The following is a 16,552-nucleotide window of genomic DNA, read 5'->3' as shown; positions in this document are numbered from 1 at the left end:
TAAATCAAGCCCACTCCACAATCATTGTACTTTTTCTTAACTAAGTGTTATAACAAAAACATCCTTACTGTTTAGTGAAAATATAGACTCAAAGTAGATACTGCTGTAAATGTAACTACAATTCACCTAGTGAAACTACATAACTGTATTTATTTTCTAAACGTGTTTTATATGTTCATTTTATACCTGGAAAACCATTATTTTCTTTGGAAACAAAAGGAACATTTGATTTTGCTAGGGACTACAAAAATTATTTTGATGGTTCCAATGGTGCATAGCAGAGAGATTTCTGACAAATGCATAATCTGTTTATTGTCACCTGACTAGGGATGATTTCCAAATATTTTCTCCTTGTGGCTTTTGATTTTGCTTGGATATTTTTCAATAGCTAAATAGCATTAAAAAAAAAAAGTCTGCATCACAGTTGCTACAGTAAGGGTATGCCATGTTAAGAAGCCCAAGTTGTGCCTCAAATCTCTTTAGCCATTTGCTGCAATCCGTTTTCCCATTCCCTGTTTGCTGGCTCAAAAGCATGCTTAACAGCTCAGATCAAACTGTCTGAAAAAGGGCGGTCTGCATCCCTCATGTTTAAAAGAGAAGGGTTTTTCGTTCCTCTCCTTCACACATCAAAGAAGGCACGCCGGGAGGAAATAAACCATAATTAGGCATGAGCGAGCGAGCAGGCAGACCCCCCTCTTTGGCCTTGCCCATCCCCCTCAGCGCCCCCACCTCCCCCCTTCCTACTGCGTCCCCCACCCCCTCCCCGGGGCCCTGGCAAGCGTTCCCGGCGCGAGCGAGGCGCGCGGGCCAGCCGCAGCAGCTGCAACGCTCGCGCGCGTCTGAATCTGGGCGGCGGCAGCAGCAGCGACGGCCAGGGCCGGACCCGGATCCTCGGGAGCGCGCGCGCTCGGGAGCGCGCTCATGCAGCGGTTTTCTTCTCCCACAATCCAGAGGCAGCGGCGCGGGAGGGGCGGGGCAGGAGGGGTGGGGGTGTGTGTGTGTGTGTGTGTGTGTGTGAGCCGGCGGAAGGATATCGGCGCGGAGGGAGCCACGCGCTCCCTCGGCCCGCAGGCTGGCGGGCGCTGGTTGGACGGCCCGGAGTGGGGTGTGCTGCGGCACTGCGGTTCCGAGGCCGTTACTCCGGCTCCTCCAGAGGGCAGAGCGGGAGGCTGGAGCGCGGCGCTGATTTTGTGTCGAGGGCTTTCCCAGAGGCGCTGCTGAAGAGACTGTGGCGGGGCTCTGGCCAGCCCGAGGCTTAGGGACACACAGCGAACCCCCCAGACCCTCCTCGGGCAGGAGCACAGGGGAGGCCGGCGAGGCGTGAGGGCCGCCGAGGGATGGAGTCCGCCCGGGAGCAAGGGGCGAGCCCTGCCCGCAGGCGCTGAGGGGCTGCGGACCCGCGGAGGCTCTGCGCCCGCCGCCGAGGGTCGAGCGCAGCCCCGAGGCCGGGCCCGAGCGCGGCGGCCTCCCGGAGCCCGGGGACGCGGCTTTTCCATCCCGCCCGCGTGGGGATCCGTTCCTCGTGGGGCCGTTCGGCCGCTCGGCTGCCGTGGGCGCTGGGCAGCCTCGAGGGGCTTTTTTTTTTCCTTCTTTCCCTTTTTGTCCTGCCGCTCCGGCTCTCTTTCCCCTTCCTCCTCCTCCAGATGCCTTTTTTCTGCCCCTGCTCGCCGGGCACAGACGTTTGCAGCGCCGGCCGCGGCCGGTGGGGCTGTCGGGGGCGCTCCCCGGGACTGGGGCTCCCTGCCCTCGGCGGCTTTGGACGAGGGAGATTTCCCCCCAGCTCCTCGATGGGATTTTCCTGGCTGCTCCCAATGGACTTTCATTGATTCCTCCTTACTTCCCCAGCGTGCAGCGAACCCGTCCCCTAGGCGTATGTTTGTGCTAGTTCCTTTTTTTCCCCCCCATCCCCCCCCTGCTCTCAAACACATAATCTGTTAAAAAATGGAGAACGAAATTTTCACTCCGCTTTTGGAGCAGTTCATGACCAGCCCCTTGGTCACCTGGGTAAGTGGGGTGTCCTTTATTGTATGGGTTGCGGGGTTGTGTGTGCGGCCGCGGAGATGGAGGTGGGCGTTCACGCCGCGACGATCCTTTCTGTTCCAGGTGAAAACGTTCGGACCTCTGGCCGCAGGCAGTGGGACCAATCTGGATGAGTATGTGGCTTTGGTGGATGGGGTGTTCTTGAACCAGGTCATGCTCCAAATGTAAGTGTTGTTTGCTTCGTTTCGTTCTTTTTCTTTTCTTTTTTTTAAAAGGTAACTTGTTTTCTTTGAAAAATAACATGCCATGAATTTAAGAGACGTTGGATTTTAAAACCCCTAATTTGATTCTTTGGGTCAGAAAAACTGAGGTGTTTGAAGGATTGGATCTTGAAAGGAGTGTTCAGGGTAGATGCCCAGCCCATTTATAACAACCTGTAATTTTATCTGTTACAAATTAGAAGCTTGAATTCTTCATTCGGCCAGCCTTTTTATTGTCTTTTTTTTTTTTTTTTGGTGTGTGTGTGTTCAGTGTTGAAATTCAAAACACATTGTGTCTTTGATAATGTGGACAAATGATGGAGGGAGAGAGAAAGAAATATGAATCTAGTTTCCTAAAAGGGGGGGGGAGGGAGACCTTACTGTAAAAGTTATTTGTGTTTGAAGCAGCAGTGTTTCCTATTAACCTTTTGTGTCTACGAATAAAATGGCATAAAACTCGAAACTGATGGGGCAGTAACAGATTTCAGAATAAATTCAAGCATTTCTGATGGATGAAGATTTACGGTAGCAAGCAATTTAAATACCTATAATAAGTTCCCTGAGATAACCTACTGTTACTGAAAAATTATTAGATTGCTTAGTATTGGGTGAATTGTTTAAAGGTATTTTCAGATATTTATATAAGTAACTTAAATTTTGACAAGATTAATGAATTATTAGGCAAATCTTTGCCCTTTTTTTTGTACTGGGGTCTGAAGTCTCATGCTTGCTTGCTAGACTGGTGTTCTACCACATGAATCACATCTCTAGCCCAGTTTTTTACTGATTATTTTAGAGATGGAGTCTCAAGAACTTTTCTGCCTACGCTGGTTTTGAACTGTGATCATCTGGATCCCACTTCTCTAGGTATCTAAATCACAGATGTAAGCCACCAGCCCTTGGCCAAATCTTTGTCTTTTATGATATTTTATTGAGGTTTATTAAATAGGAATGTGTGCCAAATCTTTGCCTTTCATGATAGAGACTTTATTGAGGGTTATTAAATAGGAATGTATATTTTTTGAGATTGGAATTGAATATTGAAAGCATGTTTTTAGCTGAATCAATGAAAAGCTATTCCATTTTATCGTAAGAGGTTTTATAGTGTACATGCACTCATGTACATAAGTGTAGGTTACCAAACTGAATATTGTGCCTAAAATAATGTGTATGTACCCTTATTTGTCCTGAATACAGCCTGATTACAAGGGTAGTTTGAAACTTTTGAAGACATTCCTATCCTTTTACATATGAGGGAATTTTATGCATTAACACATACTTGTTTTTAGAAAATAAGTCTGTTCTGCTGTAATAGCTGGACATATATCAAGTTCAGTTTCGTGAAAATTAGTTTGTTTGATTTTTCTATGCAAGAGATTAGATGTCAAATCTATTACTAACTGTTCTCTGAACTCAGAGATTTGTGTATGTTTTTCCTGTACATGTTGATCCCACAGGGAAGAATTATACTGTTATACTTTTTCCAAAAACATTTTTTTTCTTTTTTCTTTTGTTGATTGTGGGCTTGAACTTACAGACTGGCCACTATCCCTAGGCTCTTTTGCTCACGAGTAGTGTTCTACCACTTTGAGCCACAGCGCCACTTTTAGGTGGTTAGTTGGAGATAAGAGTCTCATGGATTTCCTGCTGAGATTAGCATTGGACCTCAGATCTCAGAGCTCAGCCTCTTGAGTAGCTAGGATTACAGGGGAGAGCCCCCAATACCTGGCCCAAAACATGTTTTTGTATAGCCATCCAAAGAGAAAAATATACTGTCTTAATGTATCTAGGTGTATATGTGTATATATATTTTTTTTCTTAGGAAACTATACTGTCAGTATTATTTTAGGGTTTGTAAATATAAACAGCCACCCATGGAATTTTTTATTTGAAATATCCCACTGTTTCCTAAGCAAAATGTAGAGTGATGAAATGATATTTTAGCAATGATGAAAAATAACATTGTAATAAAAATAATGAAAAAAATATTAATATTTTAGGGAACACCTTTGACAGGAAGGTAGCCATTATGTTACATATTCAGAACTTTATCCTTATGTTTCTTTACTTGGTTAGTTTTAGACAGGAAAGTCTGAATTAGAGGGATGAATCCTTAAAAAAAGAGATGGGTTTGTAAAAAAAATAGGAAAATATATTACTTTTACATTAATGAGTTTTATTTAGATGATACTTTTTCAAAAATATTTCAATATTTTTAATGCTAACAGCAAAAAATGTGTCAACATGTTTACACTTTTAAGCACACTTATATTTTTAAAAAATACATACATGTTTATGTTGGAAATGATGATGTTCCACAGTAGTGGTTACCAGGTTGTTTTTTGGAGCACTGGTTGCTTTCTAAACCTCAAATCCACTTCTGTTTTCAGTTCCACCTCTCAGTTTCTGTAGCTTTTTTTCAATGTCCTCATTCTGTTCTGAATGACCTAAATAAGTTAAGGGAAAGGAAATTAGGGAAAAAAGAAAAGTAAGCTCTTGTTTTCTTAAATAATTTTCTAGAATCAGATCAATACATATTTACTTATATAATTTATTTAAGTGGTAAGGCAACAAAATAATCCATAATTTTAAAAGCTATATTTGGCTGCTTTTGAAATAGGAGTTTTCTTTACTCAGATAACCAATTTAATGCACCTAATTAAAGTGGCCTTCGAAACACTGTACCTTAAGGTTAGTTAGAATGTAAAAGTTAGCCTTTGTCTAAGTAATTACATTTGTTATAAAATCATGAGTGAGAACCATATGTAAATGAAACTGTTCGTATGTTTACTTTATGTTCCTTTTATTTGAAGTTCAGTAAACTTTGGGTTTGTAGGTTTTTTTAAAAAAATCAAATCTGGAAAAATTACAGGTACTATTTCTTTAAATATGTGAGATATATATATATATATACATATATATATATATATATATATATATATATATATATATATATATATATATACAGTCCTCTTTTTGGAAGTCCAGTTACATGTGTATTAGGTTGGTTAAAGTTGTCTTAAATCTAACTGATATTTATGTCTTTTTCTTTTGCCTTTCTTATTTCATTGGATAGTCTACTGTGATACCTCTAAGTTTATTTTTTGGTCTATAATGTTTAATTTACTGTTAGTCGTATGCAGCATGTATTTGATTTCAGACACTATATAGTTTAATCTGTAGAAATTCGGTTTTGTGCTTTGTTTTTTTAGCTTCTTAAACATATAGAATGCAGTTATAACTGGCTTATGTTCCATTCCTACTAATTCTGTTTGTGTCATTTCATTTCACTTTGATTTTTCTTCTCATTATGGATTGTATTGTCTTGTTCTTGTAGGCTTGTTCATTTTTATTTGGTGTCATTGTTGAAATTTTGCCTTGTTGTTGGTTATTGGTTATTTTTATATTCCACTGAATGCAGAAATCTTGAACTATGTTCTGGAATGTAGTTAAGTTACTCTGAAAGAGTTTGATCCACTCAGGACTTTGAGTTTTCAAGTTTTGTTAAGCACTACCACTTTGTTGTACTATTGAGGCAAAACCCCTGTAGTAATCTGGCTAGTTCTGTTTCAGAGAGTGTTTATTGTACTACATAGGTTTCCTCTTCTCTGTTCATGGCTCAGGAACTATTTCAAGTGAATAAGCTGGGTCAGTTCTTGGACTTAGTTTTGTTTCTCATCTATCAGAGATAACTGGTTTATTGCTTGATATCCAGTGTCTTGAAAAACATGTAATATATTTTGTCTTTTTTTTTTTTTAGTTGTTTCAGGCAAGAGAGTGAATTTGATTCCTGTTACTACATTATAGCAAGAAGTACAAATCTGTTTTATACACTTTTATTACGTTTTTGACCTACTAGTCTTTTCTTACTGCTTGATGTGACATAGACTTTCATTATGGAAGGCTTACTATAGAGTCTTCATCTAAAACATGTATTTGAAGAAGAATATTGATTAAGTTATTGATTCCAGTGTTGTCATTTTGTAACCAGATGCTGAAAATGAAGAGTTGACCTCAATGACTTCTTGTATGCTTTTGAAGTCTGTTCACTGACTTGGGATTTAGTATATTGAAGGATGCATCTTGGATTTCATTGAATAGCTCCTTGTATTGGGGAGAGAGGGAAATGCCCCTAGGAACTTGTGAGGAGACATCAGCCATCTTTAACTAATGGGAAGGGAAAAGCTATTTAGAAATCTTGGGTGATAGACCAGCCATTCTGTATGCTGCAGGGCATTTTCCTATTTCAGTCCTCATGCTAGTTTTAGGGCTTGGTAACAGTGAAACAGACATTATCATTTTTCTGTTTGAGAAATTAGTTTTATAACTGCTATTGAATATTATGACCTTTTAAGGAATTTATGTACATTTATAATCTTAAAGAAAGTGCTATTAACACTGTCTAAGAAGCTTAAAATATAAATGGGGTTTAATATTAACAGTTTAAATACTGAGAAAATTATTAGCATCAGAACAATGTTTGAAATTGATTTTTATGACTCAACCCATTAATTAACTCTAAAGATCTATATTTAAAATATTTTATCATTTTTATATACTTATATATGCTTTTTTTTTTTTATCGGTCTTCGGGCCTGAACTCTGGGCATGGGCGCTGTCCCTCAGCTCTTCAGCTTAAGGCTAGCACTCCACCACTTGAGCCACAGTGCTACTTCTGGCTTTTTCTGCTTATGTTGTGCTAAGGAATCAAACCCAGGGCCTCATGCATGCAATGCAAGCACTCTACCAATGAGCCACCTTCCCAGTCCCTATATATGCGCTTTAAAAATTACTATTATTTTATTTACTATTTTGGTGGGATTGGGGACTGAACTAAGTGCTTTGAACATGAGAAGTGATTATTATACATTGAAGTACAACCTTACCTCCAGCCCTGTTTTCACTTTGGTTATTTTTGAAATAGGATCTTGCTTTAGTGAGCGTGAATCTTTTATTTATTCTTCCCTTGTAGCTGGGGTGACACACATGCATCACCATACCCAGCTTTTTCTGTTGAGATAAGTTTCATAAACTTTTTTGTCTAAGCTGGCCTTGAGCTTTGATTATCCTTATCTTTGCCTCTCAAGTAGTTGGGATTACTGGAATGAGTCACTGATACCAACTCTGAAAATCTTTTTTTAAAAATTAAAGCCTAAAAACTGGGAGAGAACAAGGGAAGGAGTGATGTTGTCCCAAAATAAATATACTTTTAAACCTAATTTATATAACTATAACCCCTCTATATATCACCTTTATAATAACTAAAAAAATTAAAGCCCTGCCATTGTCATGCAATTTCTGATCAAGTATCCTGGGAATCAGCTTCATAATGTGTATGTAAAAAAGCCATTTATTGAGTAGAGGCTGTTTACTGAGAAATGTTTTTTTTTGCCCCATCAAATCTTAAGATTTCAACAGTAGATTTGGTTATTATACTAAAATAATCATAAAATAACAAAATGTATAGGTTTTCATTACCAAATATGGTTATTGACTCTGACTTTAGGTATATGTCCAAAGTCCAGGCTCTCTCATTCTCTTCCACAAACTGCCTCCCCTTGACCCAAGGGTGATATACATCTATAGTGTCCATCCTTGGGATAGACATGGGAAAGGGACCTGTGCAGACCCTGCAATTGGATTAATGGTGTTTGAGCAAGACCATCCAAAGTTTCAGGTACCTAGAATGTCATCTAGAAAAGAGGTGTTGGGGGTATATGAACACTTCCCTTTGTTTGCATAGCTCTTTAGCCAGTGGAACTTTGTGCCCCAAGGAAGGCCAGAATGGGACTTAGAATATATCTCTGTACCTCTTGAGCCTCCAATTCTGTTTTTCTGTTGGTTAATTAGAGATAAGAATTTCAAAGATTTGTCTTCCCTGGGCTGGCTTCAAACTGGGATCCTCAGATCTCAGTTTCCTGAGTTAGCTAGAATTGTAGGTATGAATCACCCTTGTCTAGCTAAAGATCATTTTGTTCAGTGGATAGTTTCTGAGTACTTACTATATAACAAACTGCTAGTTTCTGGGATATATTTATCCACCGGTAAGGGAAAGAAGCATGTAAATATGTTTGTATGATGTGCTACATAATGGAATCACTGACCTTGATAGAGGGTTGGCACAAAGAGGGAAGCAATGATTCACATGAAGAAAGATTTCTTGGAGTGGATGTGGCTCAACGGTAGAGTGCTTGCTCACCGTGTGGAAGGTTCTGGATTCAGTTTGTAGCACCACAAAAAAATAAAAATAAAAGGACTTCTTGTAAGAGGTTATGTTTGGCTAGGGATGAAAGTTGACTATGAGTGATAAGGATGGACATTAGTTATAAACAGTGGGGAAGTGAAAAGAATAACATTTTAATCAAAGACAAAAAATAAAGCATGAAAAAAAAGCCAAAGATGTGAATCTAAGTGGGGGAATCAGTAGGTTTGAGGAAAGTGGAAAGAACTTACAAGGCTTTGGGAAAAAATCACAAAGGGAGGAAATCACAAAAGGAGTTAAAGATGAATACAATAATAGTCATGCAAAGTTGATGACTTATTTGAAATTTGTTAAATACACATTTGTAGAGGAGTCAGTCAGCGTATTTGGGTAACCAGTAATCCTTAAAACTGCTCAGAAACTAAAAGTCCTGTAGAATTTATTCAGAATTGGAGATTGCTTTTTCCTCCCAATTCACTATACTACAGAGTAGTTAATTTTTTTTAATTTATTAATTTTTTTGGCCATGGGGCTTGAACTCTGGGCCTGAATGCTGTCCCTCAGCTCTTCAGCTGAAGGCTAGTCTCTACCACTTGAGCCACAGCACTACTTCTGATTTTCTGAGTGGTTTATTGGAGATAAAAGTCTCATGGGGGGCTGGGAAGGTGGCTCAGTGGTAGAGCGCTTGCCTTGCATGCATGAGGCCCTGGGTTCGATTCCTCAGCACCACATAAGCAAAAAGAAAAAAGCTGGAAGTGGCACTGTGGCTCAAGTGGTAGAGCGCTAGTCTTCAGCTGAAGAGCTGAGGGGACAGCACCCAGGCCCAGAGTTCAGGCCCCACGACTGGATCCAAAAAAAAAAAGAGTCTCATGGACTTTCTTTTTTTTGGGGGGGGGGGGGTCCAGTGATGGGGCCTGAACTCTGGACCTGGGCACTGTCCCTCAGCTCTTCAGCTCAAGGCTAGCGCTCTACCACTCTTGAGCCACAGCTCCACTTCTGGCTTTTTTCTTTTTTGCTTATGTGGTGCTGAGGAATCGAACCCAGGGCCTCAGGCATGCAAGACAAGCACTTTACCACTGAGCCACCTTCCCAGCCCCTCATGGACTTTCTTGTCCAGTCTGGCTTTCAATCCTGATCCTCAGATCTCAGCCTCCTGAGTAGCTAGGATTACAGGTGTGAGCCACTGGCCTGTGGCTGTGAGTAGTTAATTCTTTTTTTTTCTTTTTTTGGGTCCGGTCGTGGGGCCTGAACTCTGGGCCTGGGCGCTGTCCCTCATCTCTTCAGCTCAAGGCTAGCCCTCTACCACTTGAGCCACAGCGCCACTTGCGGCTTCTTTTCTTTTTTTGCTTATATGGTGCTGAGGAATTGAACCCAGGTCCTCAAGCATGCAAAGCAAACACTCTACCACTGAGCACCTTCCCAGCCCCAATGAGTAGTTAATTCTTAAGTGATAGTTCAGAGGTTCAAGTAGAAATAAAGGAAGAGACTAGGTTTAGGTTTAGAAGAAAGAAACAAAAAGAACAGGCAGTTGGGGCTGGGAAGGTGCCTCAGTGGTAGAGCACTTGCCTTGCATGCCTGAGGCCCTGGGTTCGATTCCTCAGCACCACATAAGCAAAAAGAAAAAAGCCGGAAGTGGTACTGTGGCTCAAGTGGTAGAGCGCTAGCCTTGAGCTGAAGAGCTGAGGGACAGCGCCCAGGCCCAGAGTTCAGGCCCCAGGACCGACCCAAAAAAAAAAAAAGAACAGGCAGTTGTAGTCAGAAGTTGAAGAAATTCAAATTTTGGAGGTTCCAGTTCTGAATAGTGACTAGTACCAAGGTTAGACCATTGCTTATGTATAGATAAACTGAACATTAATTAAGATAACTAAAGCCCAGAAAGAGTTTCACTCATTAGTCTTTAAAAATCTATGATCTCTTAGTTACTTGTAGAGACAGAAATGTATATTAATTTAAAAATTAAAATAGAAAGCTAGGCAACCAATAGCTAATTTTAACACTGTGGATACTGAAGAATCATTCATCTTGGGGAAGGAAGAAAATATAACTATGTACATAAACATAATCCTTGTGGCAAAATAAAAATAAACCAAGTGTGGTGACATATGCGGGTATATCAGCTACTTGGGAGGGAATGTAGGAGGGTATGGTTCATAAGGCCAGCCTGAGCAAAAGTTATCAAGACCTTATCTCAAATAACAAGACCTCTACCACTTGAGCCATGTCTCTAGCCCTTATTTTTTGCTCATTATGTTGGAGATGAAGTCTCATATCTTTTTCTGCCTGGGTTGGTTTCAAACTATGATCTTCTTAATTTCCCACTTGAATAGCTAGGATTATAGGCACCAGCACAATTCTTTACTTTTAAGCATAAACACCAAAAGGTCAACATCAATTACAGCTTTCTAAAAATACATCACTAAGAGATAATTCTGGAAACTTGGTAGAGTGAAAAACACTAGAAGTCTAGAAGACAATGGTATTGGTAGAATTTGTCCTTGTAGTTGTTTTGAAACTGTATTAATAGCTCATGATTTCAAAAGGAACACTTGGGTGATAAATTGAGGTTACACTTTATCCTCATAGAAGGTAGTTGTGAGTAAGTCTTCTGAACCACCTGCACAGAAACTTAAGGAGCCAAAATGAACCAAAAGATCCTGTCCTTTAAATACCAGACACTGGTGCTCTGATTGCTACTAATGTTTTTCATCACAGAAATTCAGAGAGGAAGGTGGTCATTTTTATTGCAATTCCACCCTTTGTTATAAGTCTTTCTTCTCTAGCTGAAGTTACTTCAGCTTCAGGTATTGAAAAGGCCTGTGCCCTTGAAAAAAGATTTTTAGTCAAAATTTAAAATGAGGCTAGTTGCCATAATTACAATTTATTTTAGTTTATTAATGAAAATATATTGTACTCTGGAAATATTTTATATAGGTTTTCTTTGTTTGCCATATACAGTTGTATATGTTTATAATCCCAGGACTCCAGAGGATGAGGCAGGATTGTTGAGCCCAAGACTTGCCTGGGGTGTAAAGGCCCTCAGCACTGGGAGGAGAAAAAAAAGACAGTGGTACTTGTCACTAATAATCAAATATAATATTTAAATTACCCTAGGAGGAGAGTTCATGTTGACTATTATTACTGTATTTAAGTTATTAAAAAGGAATAATACCCATAGTAGTTTGCCACTGATCAAGGAAAAACATCAGCCCTCTTCAATATTTCTTGAGTCTCTAGGACTGACTGAAACTGAAGCTATTATTTATTACTCTAGAATACTGATTAAGAAAAATGAAAACAAACCTCTGTGGCTCTGTCTTCAATTTAAAGCCAGTGGGTAAAGGTTCCATCATAGATCAGTGCTGCCTATTGATCCTATTAACATTCTTCCATTTCAGTCATGTGGTCAGTTACTATAGAAATAAATGTTTTACTACCTTATTCAAAGAACTGGTTAGCATAATACTAAGTCCTTAGATCTCCATTCCAACAATAGAAAATGATTTGTCCAATATCATTCTTAAAGTGAAATCAACAGACCCCAGTGATTCTGAAGATGATTGTCAGGTCAGAATTATTTCCATAATAATACAAACATGCCATTTGGCGGTGTTGAAAAAGCACTGGTGGCACAAAAGTAAAGATGCTTCTGTGCATTTCTATAATCTCAGCCCTCAGAGGCTGAGTCCAGGAGGGTCTTCTGTGATAGGATAGTGTAGGTAAGCTACAAAGTGAGAGACCCTGTCTCTGTAAATAAATAAATAAATAAATAAATAAATAAATAAATAAATATGGGTAAACTGACGGCACCTTGAGAGTTGAGAGAGGGTTTCTGAAACCAAAATGTTAGAAAATTGCTTTCTTGATATAAAGGGCTCACATGGACTTGTGACAAAAATCAGCTCATATCTATAATCCTAGCTACTTAGAAAGCTGAGATCTGAGGATCAAAGATGGAAGCCAGCTTGGGCAAAAAGGTTCAAGTGATTCTATCTCTGATTAACTAGCAAAATGCCAGGTTGTAGGTGTAGTGCAAGTGGTAGTGTACTTGCTTTGTTGGGAATAAAAGCCAGAGGAGAGTGAAGTCCTGAGTTCAAACACTGTGACTGGCACAAAAATAAACAAAGGGTAGGTCTTCAGCTATTTTATCTAATTTAGATAAAACTAAAGTTAGTATTTGTATAATACTGGATTTTTACTAATTTTGAGTCTACTTGGAATCTGTAAGGCATTAAAAGATTCTAAAGCATTAAAGATTTTGTGTTTGTTAAACTAATGAATGTAACGTTGTATTGCTAGCTCAGTCTTGGGCTAATTAAAAAATGTCAATTTTTTTCTTTTAACTTTTTTTTTGTCTAGGCCTGGGCGCTGTCCCTGAGCTCTTCAGCTCAAGGCATGCGTTCTACCACTTGAGCCACAGCGCCACTTCTGGTTTTCTGGTAGTTAATTGGTGATAAGAGTCTCAAGGTCTGGCTTTGAACTGAGATCCTCAAACCTTAGCCTTCTGAGTAGCTAGGATTTTGGGCGTGAGCCACCAGCACCTGGCTTCAACTTTTGAAGAAGTGACTAAGTATTGTCTAAAAGGATAAATATATTAGAGGGGCTGTTTCTGTAATCTCTGTAGTGATTATATGTTAGATACTTCTCTAATATGACTGGTCATTGGAAAGATTGAATGGAAGTATGCTATTGATATGTAAGGGATTATATAAATGTTAAGTTGTATTTGTTACCTGTTATGCATGGTGATTTAATTTTTGAAAAGTTGAGATGGAAATTAAGTTGAAATAGTATCTTGAAAAAAAAAAAGTCCACTCATTTTCCTGTTGATACTCAAGGATAAGATATCTTAGTATTCAGACAGTCCTTAATTGTGATGTGCTTTACCCAGGTAAAGCAAACATTCTAGTTTATGGAAATTTTAAGTTAGATATGTAGATAACTTATTTTTTCACATGTTTTAATGACATACAGATATTATGAGATCTCAAAAATTTAAAATAAAAACGATAAAAGTAGTCATACTCTAGTGGCGTGGTGAGAAGCCTGAACACATGTACTAAAAGTGCTAATGGTGCCTAACCAGTACCATGTAAGCACCAACAGAGAACAGATGGTCCAAAAAACACACAACAGATTTGAAGCTGAATAGAAAAGGATAAAGCCATTAAAATGATCAGATTTCTGTTTCTCATAGATATTAGTCAATGAATAAATAAAGACATAACTCGGTTATCCAGGGACCAATTCTGAGAATAAGTGCTAACTTTTCCTTTAATTTTTCTCCTAATTTAAAATTGTATATATACAGTGGTAGGTAATACTATACTAAGACCTGTTTTTATGTAAGTGAAATTACTTGTCTTACAGGCCATTTATAAATGTGAAATAGTTTGAGACTCTCTTTTGCTGCCACCTTGATATTTAACTTTATTAGACAGATTAGAATATATTTTAGGCTATTATTCGCTAGAACATTAAAAATATTTCATTTTCATCTAATAAAAAGATAGCTAGAAAGATAGTTGATTTGAGTTTATGTTGCTTTGGAAATAGCTGTGTATTAGTAGGAAGTAGTACCAGTTCATAATCCATGTATTACATGGGTATCATTTAATAGCTTTTATTTTAGAAAAAGGCCTTTACAAAGATATGTTCTTTAAAAATACTTTCAAAAGAACCCTCATAAATCTTCCTTAATTATGATTATTTTGAATTAGCATTATTTAGCATTTAAATATTAAATAAAATGAAAGTCAGGGCTGGGATATAGCTCAGTTGCAAAGTGCTTGCCTAGCAAGTGCAACATTCTGGGTTCCATCCCCAGTACCAAAAAAGAAAAGACAAAAAAAATACAGTTAAAATGAAAGTCAAAATATTTAGAATACTTAATAGATTGTACTTTCTTTTTTTTAATTTTATTTTATTTATTGTAAAAAATGCTGTACACAGGGGTTACAGTTATATGAGTAAGGCAGTGAGTACATTTCTTGTCCAGCATTGTTACTTCCTCCTTTATTTTATTTTTTGGGTTGGTTGTGGGGCTTGAACTCTGGGCCTGGGCGCTGTCCCTCAGCTCTTCAGCTGAAGGCTAGCGCTTGACCACTTAAGCCATAGTGTCACTTTTGGCTTTTTCTGTGTATGTGGTACTGAGGAATCGAACCCAGGGCCTCATGCATGTGAGGCACTCTACCACTGAGCCACCTTTCCAGCTCCGCCTCCCTCCCCTCTTTTTGTTTTCCCATTATCCCTTCCCTCCACCATTTCACTTCTCCATTTCCACCATTTCACTCCTCCATTTCCCTCATTCCTGCCCCCCCAATTGTAAAATTCCTTTCTAATATAGTATCTTGTGGGTATCATTGTTGCAGTGGGTCATCCTGTGTTCTTGTTTCAGCATTTTGTTATTCCCCTTTGCCTCCCCAAATTAGACAAATGCATATACAAGATGCAGGGTACCAAAATCAAGTACAGTGACAATAGGGGATACATCATAGGGGAAAAAACATAAAAAAGAAAAAAAAATCACATAGTACATTAAAAACAACATCAACAAAGACCTCTTGTGTCCATATCTTGGGGTTCATATCGCTTTGTATCATCTTACTGTGCTTTCTTTTTAAAGAAGCATGGATCTAGATTCTTTGCTGACTATTGAGATTTTATTGTATATATCATTAAATAAATATATATGGATTTTTTAGAGTTTTTCTGGCTTTACATAAGATGCAGTCTTTTACCTTTTCACTTTATTTTAGCTTTTACTTATTTTAAACTTTAGTCTCATCAATATTTTATGATGCTGTGAATCCTGGCATTGAATTTTAGGTATAGTATAGCTTCATTAAATGTGCTTTATACAATCAGGCACAATTACAAGTGTGTGTGTGTGTGTGTGTGTGTGTGTGTGTGTGTGTGTGTGTGTGTGTGTGTGTGTGTGTGTGTGTGTGTGTGTGTGTGTGTGTGTGTGTGTGTGTGTATTTTCTTTTTTCTTTTTGCCAGTCCTGGGGCTTGAACTCAGGACCTGGGCACTATCCCTGAGCTCTACCACTTGAGCCATAGAACCACTTCTGGCTTTTTCTGTGTATATGGGACTGAGGAATCTAACCCAGGATTTTATGCATGCTAGGCAAGCATTCTACCACTAAGCCACGTTCCCAGCCCACAATTACTAATATTTTCTTCTAGAAATAAGTAAAATATACAAGGTTCATGAAGAAAATAATTATATTGTGCTTTTCAAATATACTTTAAAAATATTTTCCAGGATTATAAGAATTAGTTAAGACTAAAAGGTTTAGGTAGTGAAAACCAATAATGATGTGCTTACTCTTTTTCTCTTTCTTCCCTTACGTCACTTCTTTTTTATGTATGTGTGTGTGACTATATAGGGTGTAGTATCTGTGTATGTTTACTTCCTGATAGTTATAGGTAAGATTTTATCTTTCTGATGTGTTTCTCTATTTTCCCATGTCCTGCTAATGTTGTTAATGGAAGTTTAGTTAGTTTCTACAGCAGTGTTACTATGAGATGTTGACTAAAAAGCTAGGTGTTACTGTTCCTGAAGTTACTCTGTTAATTTGCCTTTCTGTAAATTCATCCTTAAATATTTTCTATAAAGTTGAAAAGATTTTTCCTTACATAAGGAGATTACATCCTTGGGGATAAAGGGTCCAGTTTCCATGATTCTAACATATGTCAGTGTGACCCTTAACTCAGATTAGGCATATATCAAATAGGAAACTTGAACCGTATAATTGAAAGTTTATTGCTTTGTGGATTCAGGCCTAAAAGTGCTTGGTGGTTGTCCTGTTCTCCCAAGTCAAAAGTATATGATGATAGATTATGATCAGTCCAGTGATTCTAAGGAGGTAGGAATTTTTCAGTTCTAACATCATACTAAAATAACATTCAGTTAGATACAGGGCAAATGAACACTGGGAGCCTTGAATGCTAAATAAGCCGAGTTGACCAAAGGACTCCATTATTCTTTTGGACTTCTAAATGAGTCTACAGGTTATCTCTCTTACATATCCGTTTCAAAGATAGGCAGAACAGTTTCATAAAAAGAAAATTTTGGGAGCTGGGAATGTGGCTTAGGGGTAGAGTGCTT

General features: G+C 38.6%; 1 protein-coding gene across 7 annotated transcripts in view; it reads left to right on the top strand.

Annotated features, from left to right (window-relative positions):
- Positions 1 to 1,143: 1,143 nt before the first annotated feature.
- Positions 1,144 to 16,552, top strand: part of Ccdc88a (coiled-coil domain containing 88A) — a 131,278-nt gene continuing 115,869 nt past the window's right edge. For 5 of the 7 annotated variants that reach the window (XM_070025642.1, XM_070025641.1, XM_070025640.1 and 2 more), the window contains exons 1-2: positions 1,146 to 2,004; positions 2,104 to 2,204. In XM_070025642.1, coding sequence (XP_069881743.1) covers positions 1,942 to 2,004; positions 2,104 to 2,204 — 164 coding nt within the window. In that variant the 5' untranslated portion in view covers positions 1,146 to 1,941. Of the gene's footprint in view, positions 2,005 to 2,103; positions 2,205 to 16,552 lie in introns of all 7 variants that reach the window. The other 2 variants (XM_070025645.1, XM_070025643.1) reach the window with 1 other exon arrangement.

This window comes from Dipodomys merriami, unplaced genomic scaffold (genome assembly GCF_024711535.1).
Source record: "Dipodomys merriami isolate MVZ:Mamm:240054 unplaced genomic scaffold, mDipMer1.0.p SCAF_17, whole genome shotgun sequence".
Lineage (NCBI taxonomy): Eukaryota > Metazoa > Chordata > Mammalia > Rodentia > Heteromyidae > Dipodomys > Dipodomys merriami.
Note: the sequence above shows the minus strand (reverse complement) of the source record. Positions and strands in the feature narration are given on the sequence as shown.